At 49.0% G+C, this 21,053-nt stretch overlaps 1 protein-coding gene across 2 annotated transcripts in view; it reads right to left on the reverse strand.

Moving 5' to 3' along the window:
* Window positions 1-1,831: 1,831 nt before the first annotated feature.
* Window positions 1,832-21,053, reverse strand: part of LOC121003178 (SEC23 interacting protein) — a 52,038-nt gene continuing 32,816 nt past the window's right edge. For both annotated transcript variants that reach the window (XM_040434814.1, XM_040434813.1), the window contains 10 exons: window positions 14,389-14,492; window positions 14,162-14,305; window positions 12,229-12,324; window positions 11,964-12,134; window positions 11,431-11,586; window positions 11,241-11,343; window positions 10,966-11,151; window positions 10,728-10,887; window positions 10,309-10,403; window positions 1,832-2,134 (listed from right to left, as the gene is read on the reverse strand). In XM_040434814.1, the coding sequence (XP_040290748.1) occupies window positions 10,322-10,403; window positions 10,728-10,887; window positions 10,966-11,151; window positions 11,241-11,343; window positions 11,431-11,586; window positions 11,964-12,134; window positions 12,229-12,324; window positions 14,162-14,305; window positions 14,389-14,492 (1,202 nt within the window). In that variant the 3' untranslated portion in view covers window positions 1,832-2,134; window positions 10,309-10,321. The remainder of the gene's footprint in view (window positions 2,135-10,308; window positions 10,404-10,727; window positions 10,888-10,965; window positions 11,152-11,240; window positions 11,344-11,430; window positions 11,587-11,963; window positions 12,135-12,228; window positions 12,325-14,161; window positions 14,306-14,388; window positions 14,493-21,053) is intronic.

Here is a 21,053-nt window from a genome sequence, read left to right on the forward strand (position 1 = left end):
AAGGGGACAGAACCAATCAATACTTCAAAATACCCTTACAATACACTACTCTAAATGATAGCAGAGCATAATGTTCAGCAATATGGCATCCATGGCCGACATGTTCCAATTCTCCTGATTTACAATACTTCCTATTTTTAGAAGCATATATGATGCCTTCTGGAGGATCTGACCATTGCACTTCCCCTCCCTTCTTCATCCCTGGGACCAGGAGAGTCACGAGGGCTGAGCCTTTATCGGTATCACATTATCCATATATATTTTTGGTTATAAATGTTCACCGCTCTTAAACTATTTGGTTGTTCTACTTACTGTTTGCTCAGATTCTACTTGGCTTTAAGCATTACTTTTGGATATTCATATTCATTTATGTGCATAACCTTTGACAAACCCGGTGAACTTGCATTCATGCAATTTTGCCAATAAGTACTTTTTGAAACATAAATACATGTCCTTCTATGTCTGCCCCTGAAGCAGTGTCCTTTCCACTATCTGAAGTCTCATATGTATACCTGCTCCACCCTATACAACCTTTGCTCCATTTTTTGGTCATGGAGCCCTGTGGGTAGTGGGAAAAAAACAACCACCTGTTTTTGTTTTAATTTTGAATGAAGGTCTATAAAGTAAAACAAGCTCAGTAACAGTGATGAGTTGTTACAGACACCTAGTCCCAGACGCCCACAGACCAAAGGTACGGACGAACAGTCCCAGACGCCCCAATGTTAAGAGACAGGCAGACTTCTATCTAATGTGTAGGGCTACCTTTATAGACAGGAACACCAGTAAAAATAAAGAACTGTCCTTGTGCAGATATAGGCCTCTTTCACACGGGCGTTGCGGGAAAATGTGAGGGTGCGTTGCGGGAACACCCGCGATTTTTCCACGCGAGTGCAAAACATTGTAATGCGTTTTGCACTCGCGTGAGAAAAATCACGCATGTTTGGTACCCAAACCCGAACTTCTTCACAGAAGTTCGGGCTTGGGTTAGGTGTTGTGTAGATTGTATTATTTTCCCTTATAACATGGTTATAAGGGAAAATAATAGCATTCTGAATACAGAATGCTTAGTAGGTGATCACTTGAGGGTTAAAAAAAATAAATAAAAATTAACTCACCTTCTCCTCTTGTTCGCGTAGTTCCCGGTCTCTTTACTTCTTTAATGATGAGCTGTGGGCTAAAGGACCTTTGGTGACGTCAGATCACATGCTCCAATCACATGGTCCATCACCGTGGTGATGGACCATGTGATCCAACGTCACCACAGGTCCTAGCCGATAGTTCCTCTTTTGAGAAGTAAAGAAGAGACCGGGAACTACGCGAACAAGAGGAGAAGGGGAGTTAATTTTTATTTTATTTTTTTTTAACCCTCAATTGATCACCTACTAAGCATTCTGTATTCAGAATGCTATTATTTTCCCTTATAAGCATGTTATAAGGGAAAATAATATAGTGAATAGACTGTCTCCTAGTAACCATGCGTGAAAATCGCACCGCATCTGCACTTGCTTGCGATTTTCATGCAACCCCATTCACTTCTATGGGGCCTGCGTTGCGTGAAAAACGCAGAATATAGAGCATGCTGCGATTTTGACGCAACGCACAAGTGATGCGTGAAAATCACCGCTCATGTGAACAGCCCCATAGAAGTGAATGGGTCGGTATTCAGTGCGGGTGCAATGCGTTCAACTCACGCATCGCATCCGCGCGGAATACTCGCCCATGTGAAAGGGGCCATAGTGTTGCATATCTGCCATGCCATTGTGTCTGTTGTGCAATGTATCTGGGTGAAAAAAATAAAAAATGTAAAAAACCCACAACAAATCAAAGTGAATTAAATATTAATAAAAACTTTTATTGTTCCATGGATTTCCATTTCCTGGGCAGGGAGAAATATTCTGCTAGAAATAAATGGAGAAGTCAATGCAAAAACCCCTGCAGTTCTATTTGGTGAAACATCATCAAAGTAGTCTACAATCCAGGCAATGGCTACATGTCAGAACATCAGAACTGGCCTTTATTGTCAATAAAACAATTCATCCGTAAAAGATTGACATTCAAGCCAAAGAAGTCTTGGAATTCCTTCTGCGACATAGACTTGTCTAGTCTATGAAACGCTGTCCAGGCCGATGGTCCCCTGTATACATAAAAGAGAAAAACTGGCATCAAACACCACAATTAAGACTGAAGACCAGAAGCCAACATGTCCCTAACCCGACTGATAAGGGGCCTGGAGGGTCTTAGTTATGAGGAAAGATTAAAGAGATTGGAAGCGCTCATTAGTACAGGAGGACTGGGAATCAGTGAATGCAGCGCTTCCTGGGCTCTGTACTCACCGCTTCCTGGTCTTCTCTTGCAGAAGCTACCGTGTGGCAGGTTTTGTGGTCTGATCAAATATGGCGGCGCAAGGCATAGTGAGAGCAGTGCTTATGAGCCCTGACGGGCGGCGCTGGCCGTGTCACTGCATGGGGACACAGTCATTATCAGCAGTAAGAGGGGGACAGCTACTGGACTCGACTGCGTGCAGCAGATTCTGGAGAACTAGAAGTCTCAGCAGTCTTCACATTCACAGCTTTCTAAACTGGTAGCCAATAGCATATTGCAATAGTCACTGGAAGAGGCAGTGGCTTCGGGACTACACACGTTGTGGTCTGGTACATGGTGCCCGTGTGTAATGCCATGATACCAGACATGTTGTTAGCCCTAGATAGGGGTGCACATTTTTCAGTACTGCTCCTCCTAATATTAACATTCAGGGTCTGAGCTGAGGTCTGATTAATGCTCTGAGCGGAGATTAAATTATTATTTTTTTCTTATTGTCCTCTTAGCTGTGTCTTATGGGCAGGTGCGTCTTATAGGGCGAAAAAAATACGGGTAAATGGGCCATACAAAAATTAAGGTGAAAAGCTTGCTCCAAGTAAAAATCCCCTCAGAAGACAAGGGGACACTGCCTCCATCTGGAGAAGAAAAAACGAGATTTTGTCAAACTCACCTGTAAAGTCAGTTTCTCGCTTATATCATTGGGGGACACAGACCATGGGTATAGCTGCTTGCTGCCACTAGGAGGCAACACTAGGCTGAAAACTGTTAGCTCCTCCCCCGCCAGCTATACCCCCTCCGGCCACGAGAGAGCCTTCAGTTTGTGCAAAAGCAGTAGGAGAAGCAGAAGGATAAAACATCAACCAACTCCACGGTCAACGGACCCAAACGGGGTGGGTGCTGTGTCCCTCAATGAATCAAACAAGAGACAGATTTTACAGGCGAGTTTCACAAAATCTCGTTTTCCTCGCTTATATCATTGGGGGACACAGACCATGGGACGTCCTAAAGCAGTCCCTGGGGAGGGAACACAAAATAGAGCGAAGTAGGTAGAGAACCTCGCAACCGAGGTCTGCAGACCGAGCGGCGTCCGCAGAAGCGAGTGTGAGAACCCTGTAAAACTTTGTAAAAAAGTGTGGAGGGAAGACCAGGTCGCGGCTTTACACAACTGAGCTGCCGACACACGGTGAAAGTGAACCCAGGAGGACCCAAGTGCCCTGGTAGAGTGGGCCGTGATCCCCAGAGGGGGCTTCCTGTCCCGAATGCGGTAACATTCCAAAATAGTGGAGCGAATCCACCGGGAGATCGTCACCTTTGAAGCTGCCAATCCCTTCCTATAACCCTCCGGAAGGACGAACGAGGCGTCCGTGCGCCGAAAGGGAGCCACGGCCAAAAGGTAAATCCGCAGAGCCCGCACCACATCTAGACGGTGTAACGACACCTCTCTCTGAAAGGAGGGCCCAGGGCAAAAGGACAGCAGGACAATGTCCTCATTGAGGTGAAAAGTCAACACTACCTTGGGCAAAAAGGAAGGGACCGGACGGAGGACCACCTTGTCCTGATGAAAGACTAGGAATGGTTCACGACATGACAGAGCTGCCAAATCTGAAACCCTTCGTATGGATGTGATGGCCATCAGGAAGGCCACTTTCCAGGATAGCAGGCGGGGGGAAGCCTCCCGCAAGGGTTCGAAAGGAGAAGCTTGCAGAACCCCCAATACCAAGTTGAGATCCCACGGATGAAGCGGGGGACGGTAATGCGGAGCGGAGTGTGCAACACCCTGAAAGAAGGTCCTAACAGGACCCAGTCCCGCCAAGGATCGCTGAAAGAAAATGGAAAGGGCCGACACCTGGCCCTTCAAGGAGCTGAGCGCCATGCCCAATTCCAGTCCGGACTGAAGGAAGGCCAAAACGACCAGCTGGGAGATCAGTCCCGCTTCTCACAGGAACGAAGGAAGGACTTCCAGGTTCTATAATAAATCCTGGAAGAGGTAGGTTTCCTGGCCCGAATGAGCATCCGAACCACTGCATCGGAAAAACCCTGCTGCTTCAAAAGGAAGGTTTCAAGAGCCACGACGTCAAACAGAGTATCTAAACTCGGGTGGAAGACGGGCCCTTGCGGGCGGAACAACGGCGGAAAGACAGAGGAACGTGAACCCGTCCCACGGCGCCACGAGCGCGTCCACTCCACAAGCTGCGGGATCCCTTGCACGGGCGAAGTAGCACGGAAGCTTGTGATTGAGGCCGGAGGCCATCAGATCCACTTCCGGCCGTCCCCAGCGATGACAGAGCGTCAAATGCTTCCGGATGGAGAGACCATTCCCCGGGGTCTATCGTCGTCCGGCTCAGGAAATCTGCCATCCAATTGACAACGCCAGGAATGTGGACCGCCGACAGGGCCGGAACATGGACCTCCGCCCACTTGAGGATCCTCGCCTTCTACGACATGGCGTTCGAGCTGCGAGTCCCCCCCCCCCCCGATGGTTGACATATGCTACCACTGTGGCATTGTCCAACTGAACTCGGACATGAAGGCCCCGCAGGAGGTGAGACCAATGGCGCAGTGAGCGGAAAATTGCACGAAGCTCCAAGACATTGATGGATAGTCTGGACTCCGACAGAGACCATACGCCCTGGGCAGTCCGAGTACCGAAGACTGGCGTCTGTCGTAATGACCGTCCATCTGATCGGAAGGAAAGACTTACCCCATCTCCAGGTGAGTTGGGGAGAGCCACCAATGGAGGTCCGACAGAACCTGTTGAGGAAGGGAAAACCAACGATCCAAGGACTCCTGGGACTTGTCCCAGGTCAAGAGGATCGCTCGCTGAAAAGCCCGGGTGTGAAATTGAGCGAATGGCACCGCCTCGAACGAGGCCACCATAAGGCCCAACACCCGCATACAAGTCCGGATGGAGACTGTGCGCTGCCGAAGCAACAGGAGCACCGCACTGCGAAGGTCCTTCAACTTGTCCGCTGGAAGACGCACCTGAGCTGCCCCGGAGTCCAGAATCATACCAAGGAACTGAATCCGAGTGGACGGGATCAGGGAGGATTTCCAAAGGTTCACTATCCACCCAAAGCGGGCGAGGGTGTCCAAGATGATCTGCAGACTCTCCTCGCACTGCCGGAACGACGACGCTTTGATGAGAATGTCGTCCAGGTACGGAATCAAGGTGATGCCTCTGGAGCGAAGAAGGCCCATAAGCGGAGCGATCACCTTGGTAAAAACACCCTCGGCGCAGTCGCCAGACCAAATGGCAGGGCGACGAACTGGTAGTGGTCCGAGTGGACCGCGAAGCGCAAAAAACGCTGGTGGGCAATTGCGATGGGGACGTGCAGGTATGCGTTCTGGATATCCACGGAAGTTAGCCATTCCCCTTGCGCCAAGGAAGCTATCACGGTGCGAAGAGACTGCATGCGAAAACGGCGGACCCGAAGGTAACGGTTTACCAACTTGAGGTCCAACACTGGGCGGAACGTTCCTTCCTTCTTGGGCACCATGAAGAGGTTGGAGTAAAAAACGGAAAACCGCTCCCTCGCCGGAACGGGGGAGATTACTCCCCTGACCAGCAGATCTTGAACCGCTTAAAGGAAAACTCCCGCATGAGACTGATCCCTAGGGGGACGGGACAGAAAAAAAACGGTTTGGAGGCATGGATTTGAACTCCAACTTGTAGCCCAAAGAGACCACCTTGAGCACCCAGGCGTCTGAGATGTGGGCCTGCCAAACCTCCTGAAAATGAAGGAGCCAACCCCCCACCCAGGAAGGTGGGGGCGCACCTTCATGCTGGGGATTGCTTGCCGGAGGAAGAGCGCTGAGGCTGCGCTCGGGAACGCCAAGTGGACTGTGGCTTGAATGAAGGCTTCTGCCGTTGCTCCTGGGTGGGCTGCCTTGCGGTCGAGGGAGCCGGCGGGCGGGTGCCCGTGAAGCGACGAAAGGACTGGCGAGGCGCGGAAGGGAAGAACGTTTGGGTTTGGGCTGCGGAAGATGGGTGCTTTTGCCACCCGTGTCCTCAGAAATGATTTCGTCAAGTTTGGGCCCAAAAAGACAAGAACCAGCGAAAGGAAGGAAGAGAAGGGAATGCTTGGAAGAATCAGCCTGCCAGGCCTTTAACCAGAGTTCCCGCCGAATGGAGACGGCAAAGGACCGCGCGACCATGGAGCCCGCGTCCAGAGCCGCCTCGCAAAGGTACTTCCCCGCCTGGGATATCTGGGCCGCCAGAGCCTTGAGGTCTGTGCGGGAAAGGTCCGAGTCTAAATCCTGATGTAAGCAGAGGGCCCATTCAGAAACCGCCTTAGCCACCCACGCAGAAGCGAAAATGGGACGAAGTGCCGAACTGGTGGCAGAAAAAAACGACTTCGCCAGTGAGTCCACCTTTGGAGGGGGAAGACCACTTACCCACCCAATCCGGGGGGAACGGATAAAGAAGATCCAGCCGCTTGGGGATCAGGAAACGTGAACCTAGCTGTTCCCATGCTTTAGCGATGAGAATAGAAAAGTCGTCATGTACCGGGAACGACTTGGGAGCCTGCTTGTTACGCAGGAAACAAACTCCCTGGTGACTGGAAGAGGGGCCCTCCTCTTGAAGTTGAAAGGTGTCCCGGATTGCCGAGACCAGACTGTCCACTAAGGCAGCCATCTGGGACGAGCGGTCCGGATCCAGATCCGTGTCCGACTCGGCGAGTTCTCCTCCGGACGAAGGGTCCCCAACCAACGAGGACGCCCTGGACAGCGAACCGGGGGGAGAAGGAGATGTATCGGAGGAGGAGAGGCGTTCCTGCCTGGGACGCTTGCTGGGGTGTCTGCTCCTGGATGATGCGCCCTGGGAGATAGCAGGTTGCGCAGGTGACGACGTCTCCACCAAGCGACCCATGAAGTGCAGGCATAATGGGTAGCCCTACCAAGGACTTGGAGCGCGGGATCCGCTGGGTCCGACATGACCTGAGCCAGGGGCAAGAGAGGGTACAGAGGAGGGGAGCAGCGCTGGTCCAACCAGAGTGGAGCAGTTTAACCCTTGCTGGAACGTGTCCCCAGGAGGCAGGATGCGGCGCTCTGCGGCAAGCGACGTTCCCCTCAGGTTGGAAACGTGCGCACGAGCGATGTATTTCCGGCTGGAGCAGGCAGGAAGGGAAGTGCGGCGGGAAAATTAGGCTCCGCCAGCCTCCAGGCGGAAGAATCGAAATGACTGCGCGAAGCTGCGCCCCTCCCTGCTGCCGTGCGCTACCTCGCTGGCGGGATCCGGAGAGAAGGGGTCCCAGCCAAGGCATATAGTAAGCGCCGGGCCCGCGTTCCTGCCTGTGAACTCCCGGGGCCAGAACAAGAGGGGGGAGAGAGGCGGCAAGCACAGCGCCGCCACTCACGAAACGCTGAGGTGGAGAGAAGAAGCCGCCGCATTGTCCGACTGGGTGCCAGATTAACTCCCCCCGTGCTGGAGGTGCCCTGCAGATAGGTATATGTGGGCCTGCCATCCCCAGGTACAGTCACAGTTAGAAAATCCAGCCCTCCTGGTCCACTTTGTCTTCTTGTGGGGGGCAGAGCGGTGGAATAAGCGTCACCGGTCGCCCCCCCCCCCCCCCCCCCCCCCCCCCCCCCTCTGCCCTTCATAGCCCTGGACCCCCAACCTAAAAGAGAAGATAAAAATAAAAATAAAATAAGAATAACAGCCACCCTGCCATCTGCCTCCTATGACACTAAGCTAAAAACTGAAGGCTCTCTCCTGGCCGGAGGGGGTATAATTGGCGGGGGAGGAGCTAACAGTTTTCAGCCTAGTGTCGCCTCCTAGTGGCAGCAAGCAGCTATACCCACGGTCCTGTGTCCCCCATTGATATAAGCGAGAAAGTTCAGTCTCCAGAGGCATCAAGGCTTCTTTACTACAAGAACTGTAAATATGTGGAGTAGTCGTCTCAGGACGTGGTCAGAGCAGGATTAGGGGACGGGTAGAGGGATTAATGCTTACTACACTGCTCAAAAAAATAAAGGGAACACAAAAAGAACACATCCTAGATCTGAGTTAATTAAATATTCTTCTGAAATACTTTGTTCTTTACATAGTTGAATGTGCTGACAACAAAATCACACAAAAATAAAAAAAATGGAAATCAAATTTTTCAACCCATGGAGGTCTGGATTTGGAGTCACACTCAAAATTAAAGTGGAAAAACACACTACAGGCTGATCCAACTTTGATGTAATGTCCTTAAAACAAGTCAAAAGGAAGCTCCGTAGTGTGTGTGGCCTCCATGTGTCTGTATGACCTCCCTACAACGCCTGTGCATGCTCCTGATGAGGTGGCGGACGGTCTCCTGAGGGATCTCCTCCCAGACCTGGACTAAAGCATCTGCCAACTCCTGGACAGTCTGTGGTGCAATGTGACGTTGGTGGATAGAGCGAGACATGATGTCCCAGATGAGCTCAATTGGATTCAGGTCTGGGGAACGGGCGGGCCAGTCCATAGCATCAATGCCTTCGTCTTGCAGGAACTGCTGACACACTCCAGCCACATGAGGTCTAGCATTGTCTTGCATTAGGAGGAACCCAGGGCCAACCGTACCAGCATATGGTCTCACAAGGGGTCTGAGGATCTCATCTCGGTACCTAATGGCAGTCAGGCTACCTCTGGCGAGCACATGGAGGGCTGTGCGGCCCTCCAAAGAAATGCCACCCCACACCATTACTGACCCAATGCCAAACCGGTCATGCTGGAGGATGTTGCAGGCAGCAGAACGTTCTCCACGGCGTCTCCAGACTCTGTCACGTCTGTCACATGTGCTCAGTGTGAACCTGCTTTCATCTGTGAAGAGCACAGGGCGCCAGTGGCGAATTTGCCAATCTTGGTGTTCTCTGGCAAATGCCAAACGTCCTGCACGGTGTTGGGCTGTAAGCACAACCCCCACCTGTGGATGTCGGGCCCTCATATCACCCTCATGGAGTCTGTTTCTGACCGTTTGAGCAGACACATGCACATTTGTGGCCTGCTGGAGGTCATTTTGCAGGGCTCTGGCAGTGCTCCTCCTGTTCCTCCTTGCACAAAGGCGGAGGTAGCGGTCCTGCTGCTGGGTTGTTGCCCTCCTACGGCCTCCTCCACGTCTCCTGATGTACTGGCCTGTCTCCTGGTAGCGCCTCCATGCTCTGGACACTACGCTGACAGACACAGCAAACCTTCTTGCCACAGCTCGCATTGATGTGCCATCCTGGATAAGCTGCACTACCTGAGCCACTTGTGTGGGTTGTAGACTCCGTCTCATGCTACCACTAGAGTGAAAGCACTGCCAGCATTCAAAAGTGACCAAAACATCAGCCAGGAAGCAACTGAGAAGTGGTCTGTGGTCACCACCTGCAGAACCACTCCTTTATTGGGGGTGTCTTGCTAATTGCCTATAATTTCCACCTGTTGTCTATCCCATTTGCACAACAGCATGTGAAACTGATTGTCACTCAGTGTTGCTTCCTAAGTGGACAGTTTGATGTCACAGAAGTGTGATTGACTTGGAGTTACATTGTGTTGTTTAAGTGTTCCCTTTATTTTTTTGAGCAGTGTATAATGTGTAGAAATCTGGGTTGCACTCCCCCTTTTTTTTTTTATTCACATCCCTACCCATCTCTTGATGGACTTATGTCTTTTTTGACCATATTAACTATGTAACAAGGGAGCATTCAGGATCATTAGAGAAAACAGACTCCAAAGAACCCAAAGTACAAGCAGAGACCTAAAGTACTGGGGAAGCGGCCAGAACAATGGTAGGGGAATGACAGCTTGGTTTAACTCCTGTCATTTGTAACATTTTTAGTAGGATCCTTACAGTCAGGACTCTTATATCGGTAAGTTGTAAGCTCCTATGGTCAGGACTCTTAGGCCTCCTCCTCTTGCATCTCCTCTTATAGATTGTAAGCTCCTATGGTCAGGACTATTAATTCGGATAGCAACATATGTACATGTAAAATAGCATCAATGTGACATCTTCCCACCAGTCCTACAACACACAGATCACTTACCGGGCACAAAGGGTTAATGTAACATTAAATCAGGAAACACATTGAGGGACTTGTAGATTTCCTTCAGGATCAGGAGCGCTGTGTCTTCAGATTCCCTGCAACAGAAATAGTCGGATTCTCTGTAAGAACGGTCTTCTTGACTTAAGAAGAAAACGTTGTGTCCTGAACAGGACACTTAAAGGGCTCTTCCTCTCTACCACTAGCCCATGCTATCACTTGATAACTGGCGAAGGGGCCAATTTGTGGTGGACGCAGACACCTGGGATGTAGATGGCACAAACAGGTCTTTTAGCTTAAATCATGAAAACAAGGTGGGGGTGGGTGGCTTGTGACGAAGTCGCTGGGGGCTGTGACATTACCGGCCAAGGTCACAGAAGAGGCCCACTCTATCATGTCGATGCCCCCCACCTGACACTCACCAGTAGCAGAGGTGGCTCTGTAGCGCAAAAAGATATTCATTGAAGCTTTCAATGGGCTTCTCCTGCAAGACATAGTCGATTCTGCGCCCCCCATTCAGCATGCCGATCTTCACGGACAGCTCCTCTTCTCGCCAGGACTCGGAGCCCTCCAGCTTGTCAGCTACAATTCAAGAGAGAAGGATGGGTTCAGTTTTAGAGTTACGTAGGAGTTTAGGCTTCCATACACCACCCCTGTCACCTTCTACTTGCTGCTTATCCTCCTCCTCTTTAATTTGATCGGCAACTTTTTCCAGCTCTGCCTGAAGCTCAGATGAAGTCGTGTGAGCGCGAGCAAATTCATTCAGGGTCTGCCATGCCAAGCGCAGGGAACTCATGACTCCATGCTTGAGGTCAGACCCCATGCGGCTTAGGCTTTCCTTCAACTCTGCCGAATAGAAGGAATTGTGTATTGTGAGTCCCTGCAGATATCTGAAGCAAGAAATAAACTACTACTATTACTTCTCAGTCACATACCAAGGTGCAAGCGCTTCCTGCCCTTGTGATGTGGGACCAGCAGAGGCTTCAAGTCCAGATCAGGCAGAATCATTGGCTCCAATCTATATGCAACAGGATCCAACTAAGAAAACAAAGCCCAGCGCAAGGCATGGTGAGAGCAGTGCTTAGGACAACTCATAGTCCATGGAAACGTGGACTTAGAACTTACCGGGTGGTAAATGTTGAAGAAGCCCTTACAGGTTGGCAATCTGTAGTTCTCTTCAATCCTGTTCACACCTCTGACTGTAAGGAACATGCCAATAGGCGAGCCAAGGGCGAAGAAGTTCACAGGTTCAAAGTCCAGAGAGTTATAGCGCACAGACACCTGGGCAGAAAACATGCCGATTCTGTGTTATACCAAAGGAGACTGGCACCTTATAGGTGTATCATCGAAGGTTAGGGTGCACTGCGGCCAGCTGGTAGGTTAGCCTGCCGAGTAGTAATCATTACGTGGCTATAAGCTGAGGTAAGGTCATAAGAGGTGCCAGTAACACCCGAGACCCTGTCCTGGGTCCTGTCCGACTACGAGTTCCTGGACAGTGACCACCTCTGCCAGGATCCCTGCTGTCCTGACTACCCAGCCTCATAACTGGCAGACTCTGGAGCACGGAGGAGGCCCCACTGGAATATCATCCACCGGCTGCACAGAAGAACCCGGCACATGTCCCCTTCACATTCACCCCACAATGCATCATTCATTACCTGTCCAGTTCCAGTCTCGAAATGTTCATAATCAACATGTATGGAAGAGACTGAGGCACCAACTGGCAGTTTCCGCCTTTGAGGCTCCAAACCATCATTGACCTCAAAGGGAGGAGACTCCTCTTGCTTGGTGTGAGCATTTCTTTTGTCGGGGAGACTTTTTTTTTCAGCCTTCATCAGAAATAAAATAACTCAATGATAATGCGTTCATCATGAGAGGAGCGACCACCATGTGAGACATGCAAAGGCTGTAGAGAGCACTTACCTGCCGAGCAGACAGTTCCTCTACATATTTGGCAATCTTCTTCCTCGGACCCAGAGGTAGCCCCATCTCCTTCAGGTCATCGATTGTGCACATGAGCTGAGAGTGAAGGCAAACACATGAGGAGCAGCTCGGGGAAGACTGGACTGGCTGTAAGCAGCTACACACAGACACTAGCACTGCGTTCTGGAGGACCCATATGTACCCCTACTGAGCAAGGGTAATAATCGTACACCTGGCCAAATAACCAGGAGAAGCAGAACCTCCTCAGCGGGAGGTCTATGAGACAAGCAGAACCATCAGTGGTGACATCTGTGCGGTGGATGGGATAAATACTGCACAGACAGCAATCGAGGCAACTACCGACACTGCTGAAAACAAGCTGCAAGAACAGGGCAATCTGGGGACTATACTGGGGGCACACAGTGACTGCACCAGCAGAATAGTGAGTGCAGCTCTGGAGTATAATACAGGATGTAACTCAGGATCAGTACAGGATAAGTAATGTATGTACACAGTGACTGCACCAGCAGAATAGTGAGTGCAGCTCTGGAGTATAATACAGGATGTAACTCAGGATCAGTACAGGATAAGTAATGTATGTACACAGTGACTGCACCAGCAGAATAGTGAGTGCAGCTCTGGAGTATAATACAGGATGTAACTCAGGATCAGTACAGGATAAGTAATGTATGTACACAGTGACTGCACCAGCAGAATAGTGAGTGCAGCTCTGGAGTATAATACAGGATGTAACTCAGGATCAGTACAGGATAAGTAATGTATGTACACAGTGACTGCATCAGCAGAATAGTGAGTGCAGCTCTGGAGTGTAATACAGGATGTAACTCAGGATCAGTACAGGATAAGTAATGTATGTACACAGTGACTGCACCAGCAGAATAGTGAGTGCAGCTCTGGAGTATAATACAGGATGTAACTCAGGATCAGTACAGGATAAGTAATGTATGTACACAGTGACTGCACCAGCAGAATAGTGAGTGCAGCTCTGGAGTATAATACAGGATGTAACTCAGGATCAGTACAGGATAAGTAATGTATGTACACAGTGACTGCACCAGCAGAATAGTGAGTGCAGCTCTGGAGTATAATACAGGATGTAACTCAGGATCAGTACAGGATAAGTAATGTATGTACACAGTGACTGCACCAGCAGAATAGTGAGTGCAGCTCTGGAGTATAACACAGGATGTAACTCAGGATCAGTACAGGATAAGTAATGTATGTACACAGTGACTGCACCAGCAGAATAGTGAGTGCAGCTCTGGAGTATAATACAGGATAAGTAATGTATGTACACAGTGACTGCACCAGCAGAATAGTGAGTGCAGCTCTGGAGTATAATACAGGATGTAACTCAGGATCAGTACAGGATAAGTAATGTATGTACACAGTGACTGCACCAGCAGAATAGTGAGTGCAGCTCTGGAGGATAATACAGGATAAGTAATGTATGTACACAGTGACTGCACCAGCAGAATAGTGAGTGCAGCTTCATAATGAGATAAGACTACGTGTAGGGTTCAAAGCCTTTAGGCCTTATTCACACACTAGATGTTGAAGCCACAACCAAGACTGGTTTGCAAACACAGGGAAACTACAAAGGAATGGTTTATACTTCTCCTGTTCCCTAAACCTAATTTGGCTTCTAAATACTGACCTGATCTGAATAAGTAACCTTCATGACAGACCATGTACGGGAGTTCTCTCTCCTCAGAGGACATCTCCTGCCCTCTCTCCGCGGCCACTAGGGGGCAGCACACGGCTCTACATCAGGTCAGTTTAACCACTTGGAAAGGAAGTGGTCATAAAGGAGAGGGAATTCTTTCCAATGATCTTGGCATGGTGACTTGCCACCCCACCCCACAGAGGTCCCTGAAGTTGTGTCCAGACAATAGGTTCAGCATCCAGTTACCAGAGATTCCATGTCCATCTTCTCCTTCTCAAGCACAGAGGTGTACTCTGCCAGGGTGAGCGCTGCCAGCGCCTCCTGCAGGCCAGGCAAGTCTTCCTGAGGCAGGCCAGCTTCATTGGACTCTCTTGTTTCTGGAAGGTTATTCTGGAGACAGATGAAGAGGGTGAGAGTGACCTGTAGCTACAGCAGGGGATAGGCACCCAGCCTCCTCCTCTGACTGGACCCACCTGCTTTTGCACAGCCGATTCACCCTTCTTCACTTTAGTCGATGCGGGTGGAGAGGCAGTTATGTCCGTTTGATTGGACAATATGTCAAACAGAATCAGAGACCCTAGAAAAGGAGGGGAGAAGGTTAGGGTCCAGACACCAGCCCTAGGAGAAGAGCATCGGACTCTTACATTCTGACCGCGGCCCAGATGCTACATGGGAGCCATTTAAGGAAACCCTCTGCACCCCTGACATCTTTTCCTATTAGTTTAGGGTTTATAATAAAGAGCACAATATTCATAGAAGCAGATGGAAGAAAATGTCCTACGCCGGCTCTGACGGGGTTCTTACTGCAAGTCTTGTATCATGGGGTCTAGGTGAGAACTGGGAGTCACCAAACCCCTGAACATCATCTTTAAGGGGTTACCCATTCCTTTTAATGACCCCCAGAATGCCCGGGCCCCTCGTATGGATTATACTTACCTGCTCCCCGGGACCCGCGTCCCTCGGGATCCCTGCACGGCCGCCGCTGCATCTCCCCTTCGCACAGATGGGCGATGGGGGGGGAGCAGCCAATAGCAAGCTGTGACGGTGAACAGCCGCCCTAGAGTCACCCGCGATGCTAGGGACGTGGTAAGTATAATCCATACGAGGGGCCCAGGCATTCTGGAGGTCATTATAGGGACTGGATCATGTAGGATGCACGTCTCATTCTCTGCTAACGCTCCAGCCCCTCCCCTAATAACGCCCAGATTGCGTATAGCTCCTCCCCATCATTGGCCCTGGTGATGTTTTGCCACGGCCCAACGGTGACATGCCTCTTGTGGACATGTCACCGGTGAAGGTGGGCCCTGTGGCCTCTACATAGGCCTGACCATCGGTCACATGCTGCCTTTGTGCAGCTCAGTCCTATTCAAGTGAATGCACCTGCAATACCAAGCACAGCCACTAGATATTGTATGGCGCCGTGCTTGGTACAGTAGGAGGACAGGGCTGATTGGCAGGAGTGATGGGAGTTGGCCCCCACTGACCAGGGAGCGCAGCGAGAGCACTGGTTAGGGGGCCGCCCATGCCCTCCTCTGGCCAGGTACGTCAGTGGTAATAAACGCTGTGAGAATCAGGTGCGCCCGTACCTAGCCAGCGACCGCCCATGCCCTCCTAAGCCCCGGCACCATAAGGAGCCTGCCATGTGTCGCTTTATGTGGTGATAACTGTGGAACGCTTTTACTTATCCAAGTGATTTGGAGATTGTTTTCTTGCGACACATTGTACTTCACAATTTCATTTTTAGGATCTTATAAGGCGCAGGATTTACGGGACACCGAGGAGAACTCGGACGTCAATCAACTGGACATGGGCGTGCCAAACGGCGGGAGGACGGAGCCTCTGGGTGCTGCAGCAACGCCCCCGTAGCACCTAGAGGCTCATTAGCATATTATACAAGTCTTTATTTTGAGGGAACGGCGGCAGGGCGTGATGTTCTGCGGACATCAGCACATCGCTCATCTCCGTCAGATACAGAAACCCTTTAACCCCTTCAGCCCCTATAGCTTAAACCCCCTTAATGACCAGGCCACTTTTTACACTTCTGACCTACACTATATTCACCGTTTATTGCTCGGTCATGCAACTTACCACCCAAATGAATTTTACCTCCTTTTCTTCTCACTAATAGAGCTTTCATTTGGTGGTATTTCATTGCTGCTGACATTTTTACTTTTTTGTTATTAATCGAAATTTAACGTTTTTTTTGCAAAAAAATGACATTTTTCACTTTCAGTTGTCAAATTTTGCAAAAAAAAATACATCCATATATAAATTTTGCTCTAAATTTATTGTTCTACATGTCTTTGATAAAAAAAAAATGTTTGGGTAAAAAAAAAATGGTTTGGGTAAAAGTTATAGCGTTTACAAACTATGGTACAAAAATGTGAATTTCCGCTTTTTAAAGCAGCTCTGACTTTCTGAGCACCTGTCATGTTTCCTGAGGTTCTACAATGGCCAGACAGTACAAACACCCCACAAATGACCCCATTTCGGAAAGTACACACCCTAAGGTATTCGCTGACGGGCATAGTGAGTTCATAGAACTTTTTATTTTTTGTCACAAGTTAGCAGAAAATGATGATTTTTTTTTTTTTTCTTACAAAGTCTCATATTCCACTAACTTGTGACAAAAAATAAAAAGTTCTAGGAACTCACTATGCCCATCAGTGAATACCTGGGGGTGTCTTCTTTCCAAAATGGGGTCACTTGTGGGGTAGTTATACTGCCCTGGCATTCTAGGGGCCCTAAAGCGTGAGAAGAAGTCTGAAATCTAAATGTCTAAAAAAATTTTACGCATTTGGATTCCGTGAGGGGTATGGGGAGTTCATGTGAGATTTTATTTTTTGACACAAGTTAGTGGAATATGAGACTTTGTAAGAAAAAATAAAAAAAATTCCGCTAACTTGGGCCAAAAAAATTTCTGAATGGAGCCTTACAGGGGGGTGATCAATGACAGGGGGGGTGATCAATGACAGGGGGGGGTGATCAATGACAGGGGGGGTGATCAATGACAGGGGGGGTGATCAATGACAGGGGGGGTGATCAATGACAGGGGGGGTGATCAATGACAGGGGGGTGATCAATGACAGGGGGGGTCTATATGGGGTGATCACCCCCCTGTCATTGATCACCCCCCTATAATGCTCCATTCAGACGTCCGTATGCGTTTTGCGGATCCGATCCATCTATCAGTGGATCCGTAAAAATCATGCGGACGTCTGAATGGATCTTTACAGGGGTGTGATCAATGACAGGGGGGTGATCAGGGAGTCTATATGGGGTGATCAGGGGTTAATAAGGGGTTAATAAGTGACGGGGGGGGGGGTGTAGTGTAGTGGTGCTTGGTGCTACTTTACTGAGCTACCTGTGTCCTCTGGTGGTCGATCCAAACAAAGGGGACCACCAGAGGACCAGGTAGCAGGTATATTAGACGCTGTTATCAAAACAGCGTCTAATATACCTGTTAGGGGTTAAAAAAAAATCACATCTCCAGCCTGCCAGCGAACGATCGCCGCTGGCAGGCTGGAGATCCACTCTCTTACCTTCCGATACTGTGAGCGTGCGCTCCTGTGTGCGCGCGTTCACAGGAAATCTCGGCCATCGCGAGATGACGCGTATATGCGTCGCTGAGCGCAGGGCTGCCACCTCCGGAATGCGAATCTGCGTTAGGCGGTCCGGAGGTGGTTAAAGGAAAAAGGAGATGGAATTTTAAAGTTTCCCTTTTTTGGCGGTTTTTGCATTTTAATTCATTTTTTCCCTGTAACACATGAAGGGTTAACAGCCAAATAAAACAATATTTACTACCCCGATTCTGCAGTTTACAGAAACACCCCATATGTGGTCGTAAATTGCTGTACGGGCACATGGCAGGGTGCAGAAGGGAAGGAGCGCCGTATGGATTTCGGAGGGCTTTCACTGGGATAATTTTACATTTCCCTATGACATTTAAAGCCCCCCTGATGCACCCCTAGAGTAGAAACTCCCAAAAAGTGACCCCATTTTGGAAATTATAGGATAAGGTGACACTTATTGGTACTATTTTGTGGTATATATGATTTTTGATCGCTCTATATTACGCTTTTTGTGAGGCAAGTTAACCAAAAAATGGGTGTTCTGGCACAGTTTATTTTTCACGGTGTTCACTTGACACGAGGGTGGATCAGGTGCAATCTCTATAGAGCAGGTGGTTGTGGAGGCGACGATATCAAATACGTCGACTTTCATTTTTATTTTGTTTCAGATTTACATAAAGCATTTTTGAAAAAAAAATAAGTTTGTCTCCTTTTTCTGAAAGCCATATTTATATTTTTTGGGCGATTATCTTATGTAGGGGCTCATTTTTTCGAGGCACAAGGTGACGGTTTGATTGGTACTATTTTGGGGTGCATACTACTTTTTGATTGTTTATACTTTTTGTGATGTATGGTGCAAAATATTGATTAGGGTTACCTACTACCCTGGGAGAGTCACCACTCCAGCTTGACTCTGGGGCCTTTCAAGTGTCTAATAAATTTAATGAAGATGAACGAGCCTGCCTGGAATTCCTTACTGGAATGGATACCCCTAAGACGCCCTCAGCTGGCGCCTCCGTGGATCCTTTCATTGGTGGAGTTAGATCCACCTTTTGCCCACCCATGCCCGCTGGGAGTAGCATTGATATCTTCCAATATCAAGTCATGAGGGATATCAAAGCGGTGATATACTCTACTGCTCAACCCAATATTACTATTGAGGAACAAAAAGCCCTACAGTGGCTACGTTCACAGGAAGACATAATAGTGAAACCAGCGGACAAGGGGGGCAATGTCGTCCTCATGTCTAGGGCATTTTATGTTGGCGAAGCCCATAGACAGTTGGGTGATACCGAGGTCTATGAAAGGTTACGGGGGGACCCCCTGCCTAATGCCCAGCGACTGTTGCAATCCCTCGTCAAGAAATACGCGGAGATCGGTTTTTTACCCAAAAACATGTTGGACAAACTTGTCCCGTTATCTCCAGCCAAACCTTCTTGGTATTTCCTCCCAAAGGTTCACAAGTCGCTGAGTCACCCTCCGGGACGTCCCATCGTCGCGGGGATTGGCTCAGTGACTGAACCTTTATCCAAATATGTGGATTGGCTCCTTCGACCTGTACTCAGCAGCGCCCCCGCTTACCTCAGGGATACCAATGAATTCTTATTGGCCCTGAAAGAGATCTATTGGCAGAAAGATTACCAACTGGTATCCCTCGATGTGGAGAGCCTCTACACCCGCATCCCTCATGATGCCGGTGTGGAGGCGATCCTTGACATCGTGGCGAACCTAGGTAAAAGCCCTATTTATTGCGAGTTCGTAGGGGAGGCTCTCAGGTTTATTTTAACCAATAATGTATTTCAGTTTGGTGACGAGTGGTTTAGGCAGAAGCTGGGCACGGCTATGGGGACCCCCGTCTCCTGCACCTTTGCTAATATGTACCTTTCCAGACTAGAGGATAGATATGTCTACTCTGTTAACAATCCTTTCCTCTCTAAATTGAAAACGTATTTACGTTTTGTAGATGACATATTTATAGTCTGGGAAGGCACAGAAGATGAGTGCAACGAATTTGTTAACTATATGAACAAGAATGACATGGGCATGACCTTCACCATGAATTTTGGAGGAAATAAGTTGGAGTTTCTGGATGTGGCTGTCCTGGTGGTGGATGACGAGTTGGTCACGGAGGGCTTCCGTAAGCCCACGGCGACCAACTCCTTGCTCCACCACGACAGCTTCCATCCAGGCAGTGTCAAAAAAGCCGTACCATACGGACAGTTCATCAGACTTAGACGTATAAACAGCAAAGACAGCGGCTATCATAGACAGGCCAGGGACCTCAAACAACGTCTAGTAAAAAGAGGCTACCCTGAGGAGGCTTTAAATAAGGATATGGAAAGAGTGGAGGAGAATTTCTCACAGGATTTTCTTTTAAGGGGTGATAACCGGAAAAAAGGTAATGGTGTGGATCCGATTAAGGGCAACAGATTTGCGTTCTCCTTCAAATACAGCCCTATGGCTGATCGTATCCGATCAGTCATATTTAAGAACTGGGATGTTTTGAGGAGGGACGCAACTCTGAATGAGCTGACAGGACAGAGACCCCTCGTCTCATTCAGAAGGAGTCACACTATTAAGGACAAACTCGTCAGGAGTAGGCTTCAAAAAGATAGCAGCAAGAACTGGCTCAAGAGTAGTCTACCCAAAGGCAATTACCGGTGTGGAAACTGTTCACTGTGCACTAATAATTCGCAGAAGAAGAGCATTGAATTTGCCGGTATCCGGCACACAGTCAATACCTTCATTAACTGCCGTAGTACTTATGTAGTTTATTTATTGTTGTGCACATGTGGACGTTTCTACATCGGTAAAACTATCAGATGTCTTTTTGAACGAGTGAGGGAACATTTTAATTCTATCAAGACAGGTAAAGGTTGTCCTAGATTGATAGAACATATTAGAAGTTTCCACAATGGTGATACCAGCTGTATCTCTTTCTCTGGCTTGGAGATTGTGTCTGCCCCCCCCCCAAGGGGGAGACAGACACCGCCTCTTGTTGCGGAGAGAAGCTAATTGGATATTACGTACCCATGCCCTAGGGGAATTAGGACTCAACGACAGAAACGATCTGAGTCCTTTTCTGTGATGTCCTCATATGTATACATTTTTCTACTGCACAATCTATGCTCATTCCTTGGATATTGCATTTGTTATTGTTTTTATATTGTTCTTATATATGTGTTTCGCTTTAGCCACCTCCTCTTTGCTGATGCGGCCCGGGTTGTCAGTCTCTATGGCAACGGTCCACGCCAGCATTTAAAAGGAGCGGTGTGCTAGCACGCATTGACGCACAGCCAGACGAAGCGCATTTAGCGCGAAACGGCCGCCGCTGATCAATGCGTGTCTTGAATCGTCTGCCCCCTGCCTGATGTAACCCTGGATTAAATAAAGCTGAATATCCTGACTACACACTGGTGAGTGCCGCTACTTTCTTCTGTTCTACATTACCTCGCAAAATATTGATTGTTGGCACTTTTTTTTTTTTTTTACGGTGATTTTTATAGAGCCGGTTGTTACAGACGCAGCGATGCCCAATATGTCTGTTTTAAAAAAAAAAGATATTT

This window comes from Bufo bufo, chromosome 6 (genome assembly GCF_905171765.1).
Source record: "Bufo bufo chromosome 6, aBufBuf1.1, whole genome shotgun sequence".
Lineage (NCBI taxonomy): Eukaryota > Metazoa > Chordata > Amphibia > Anura > Bufonidae > Bufo > Bufo bufo.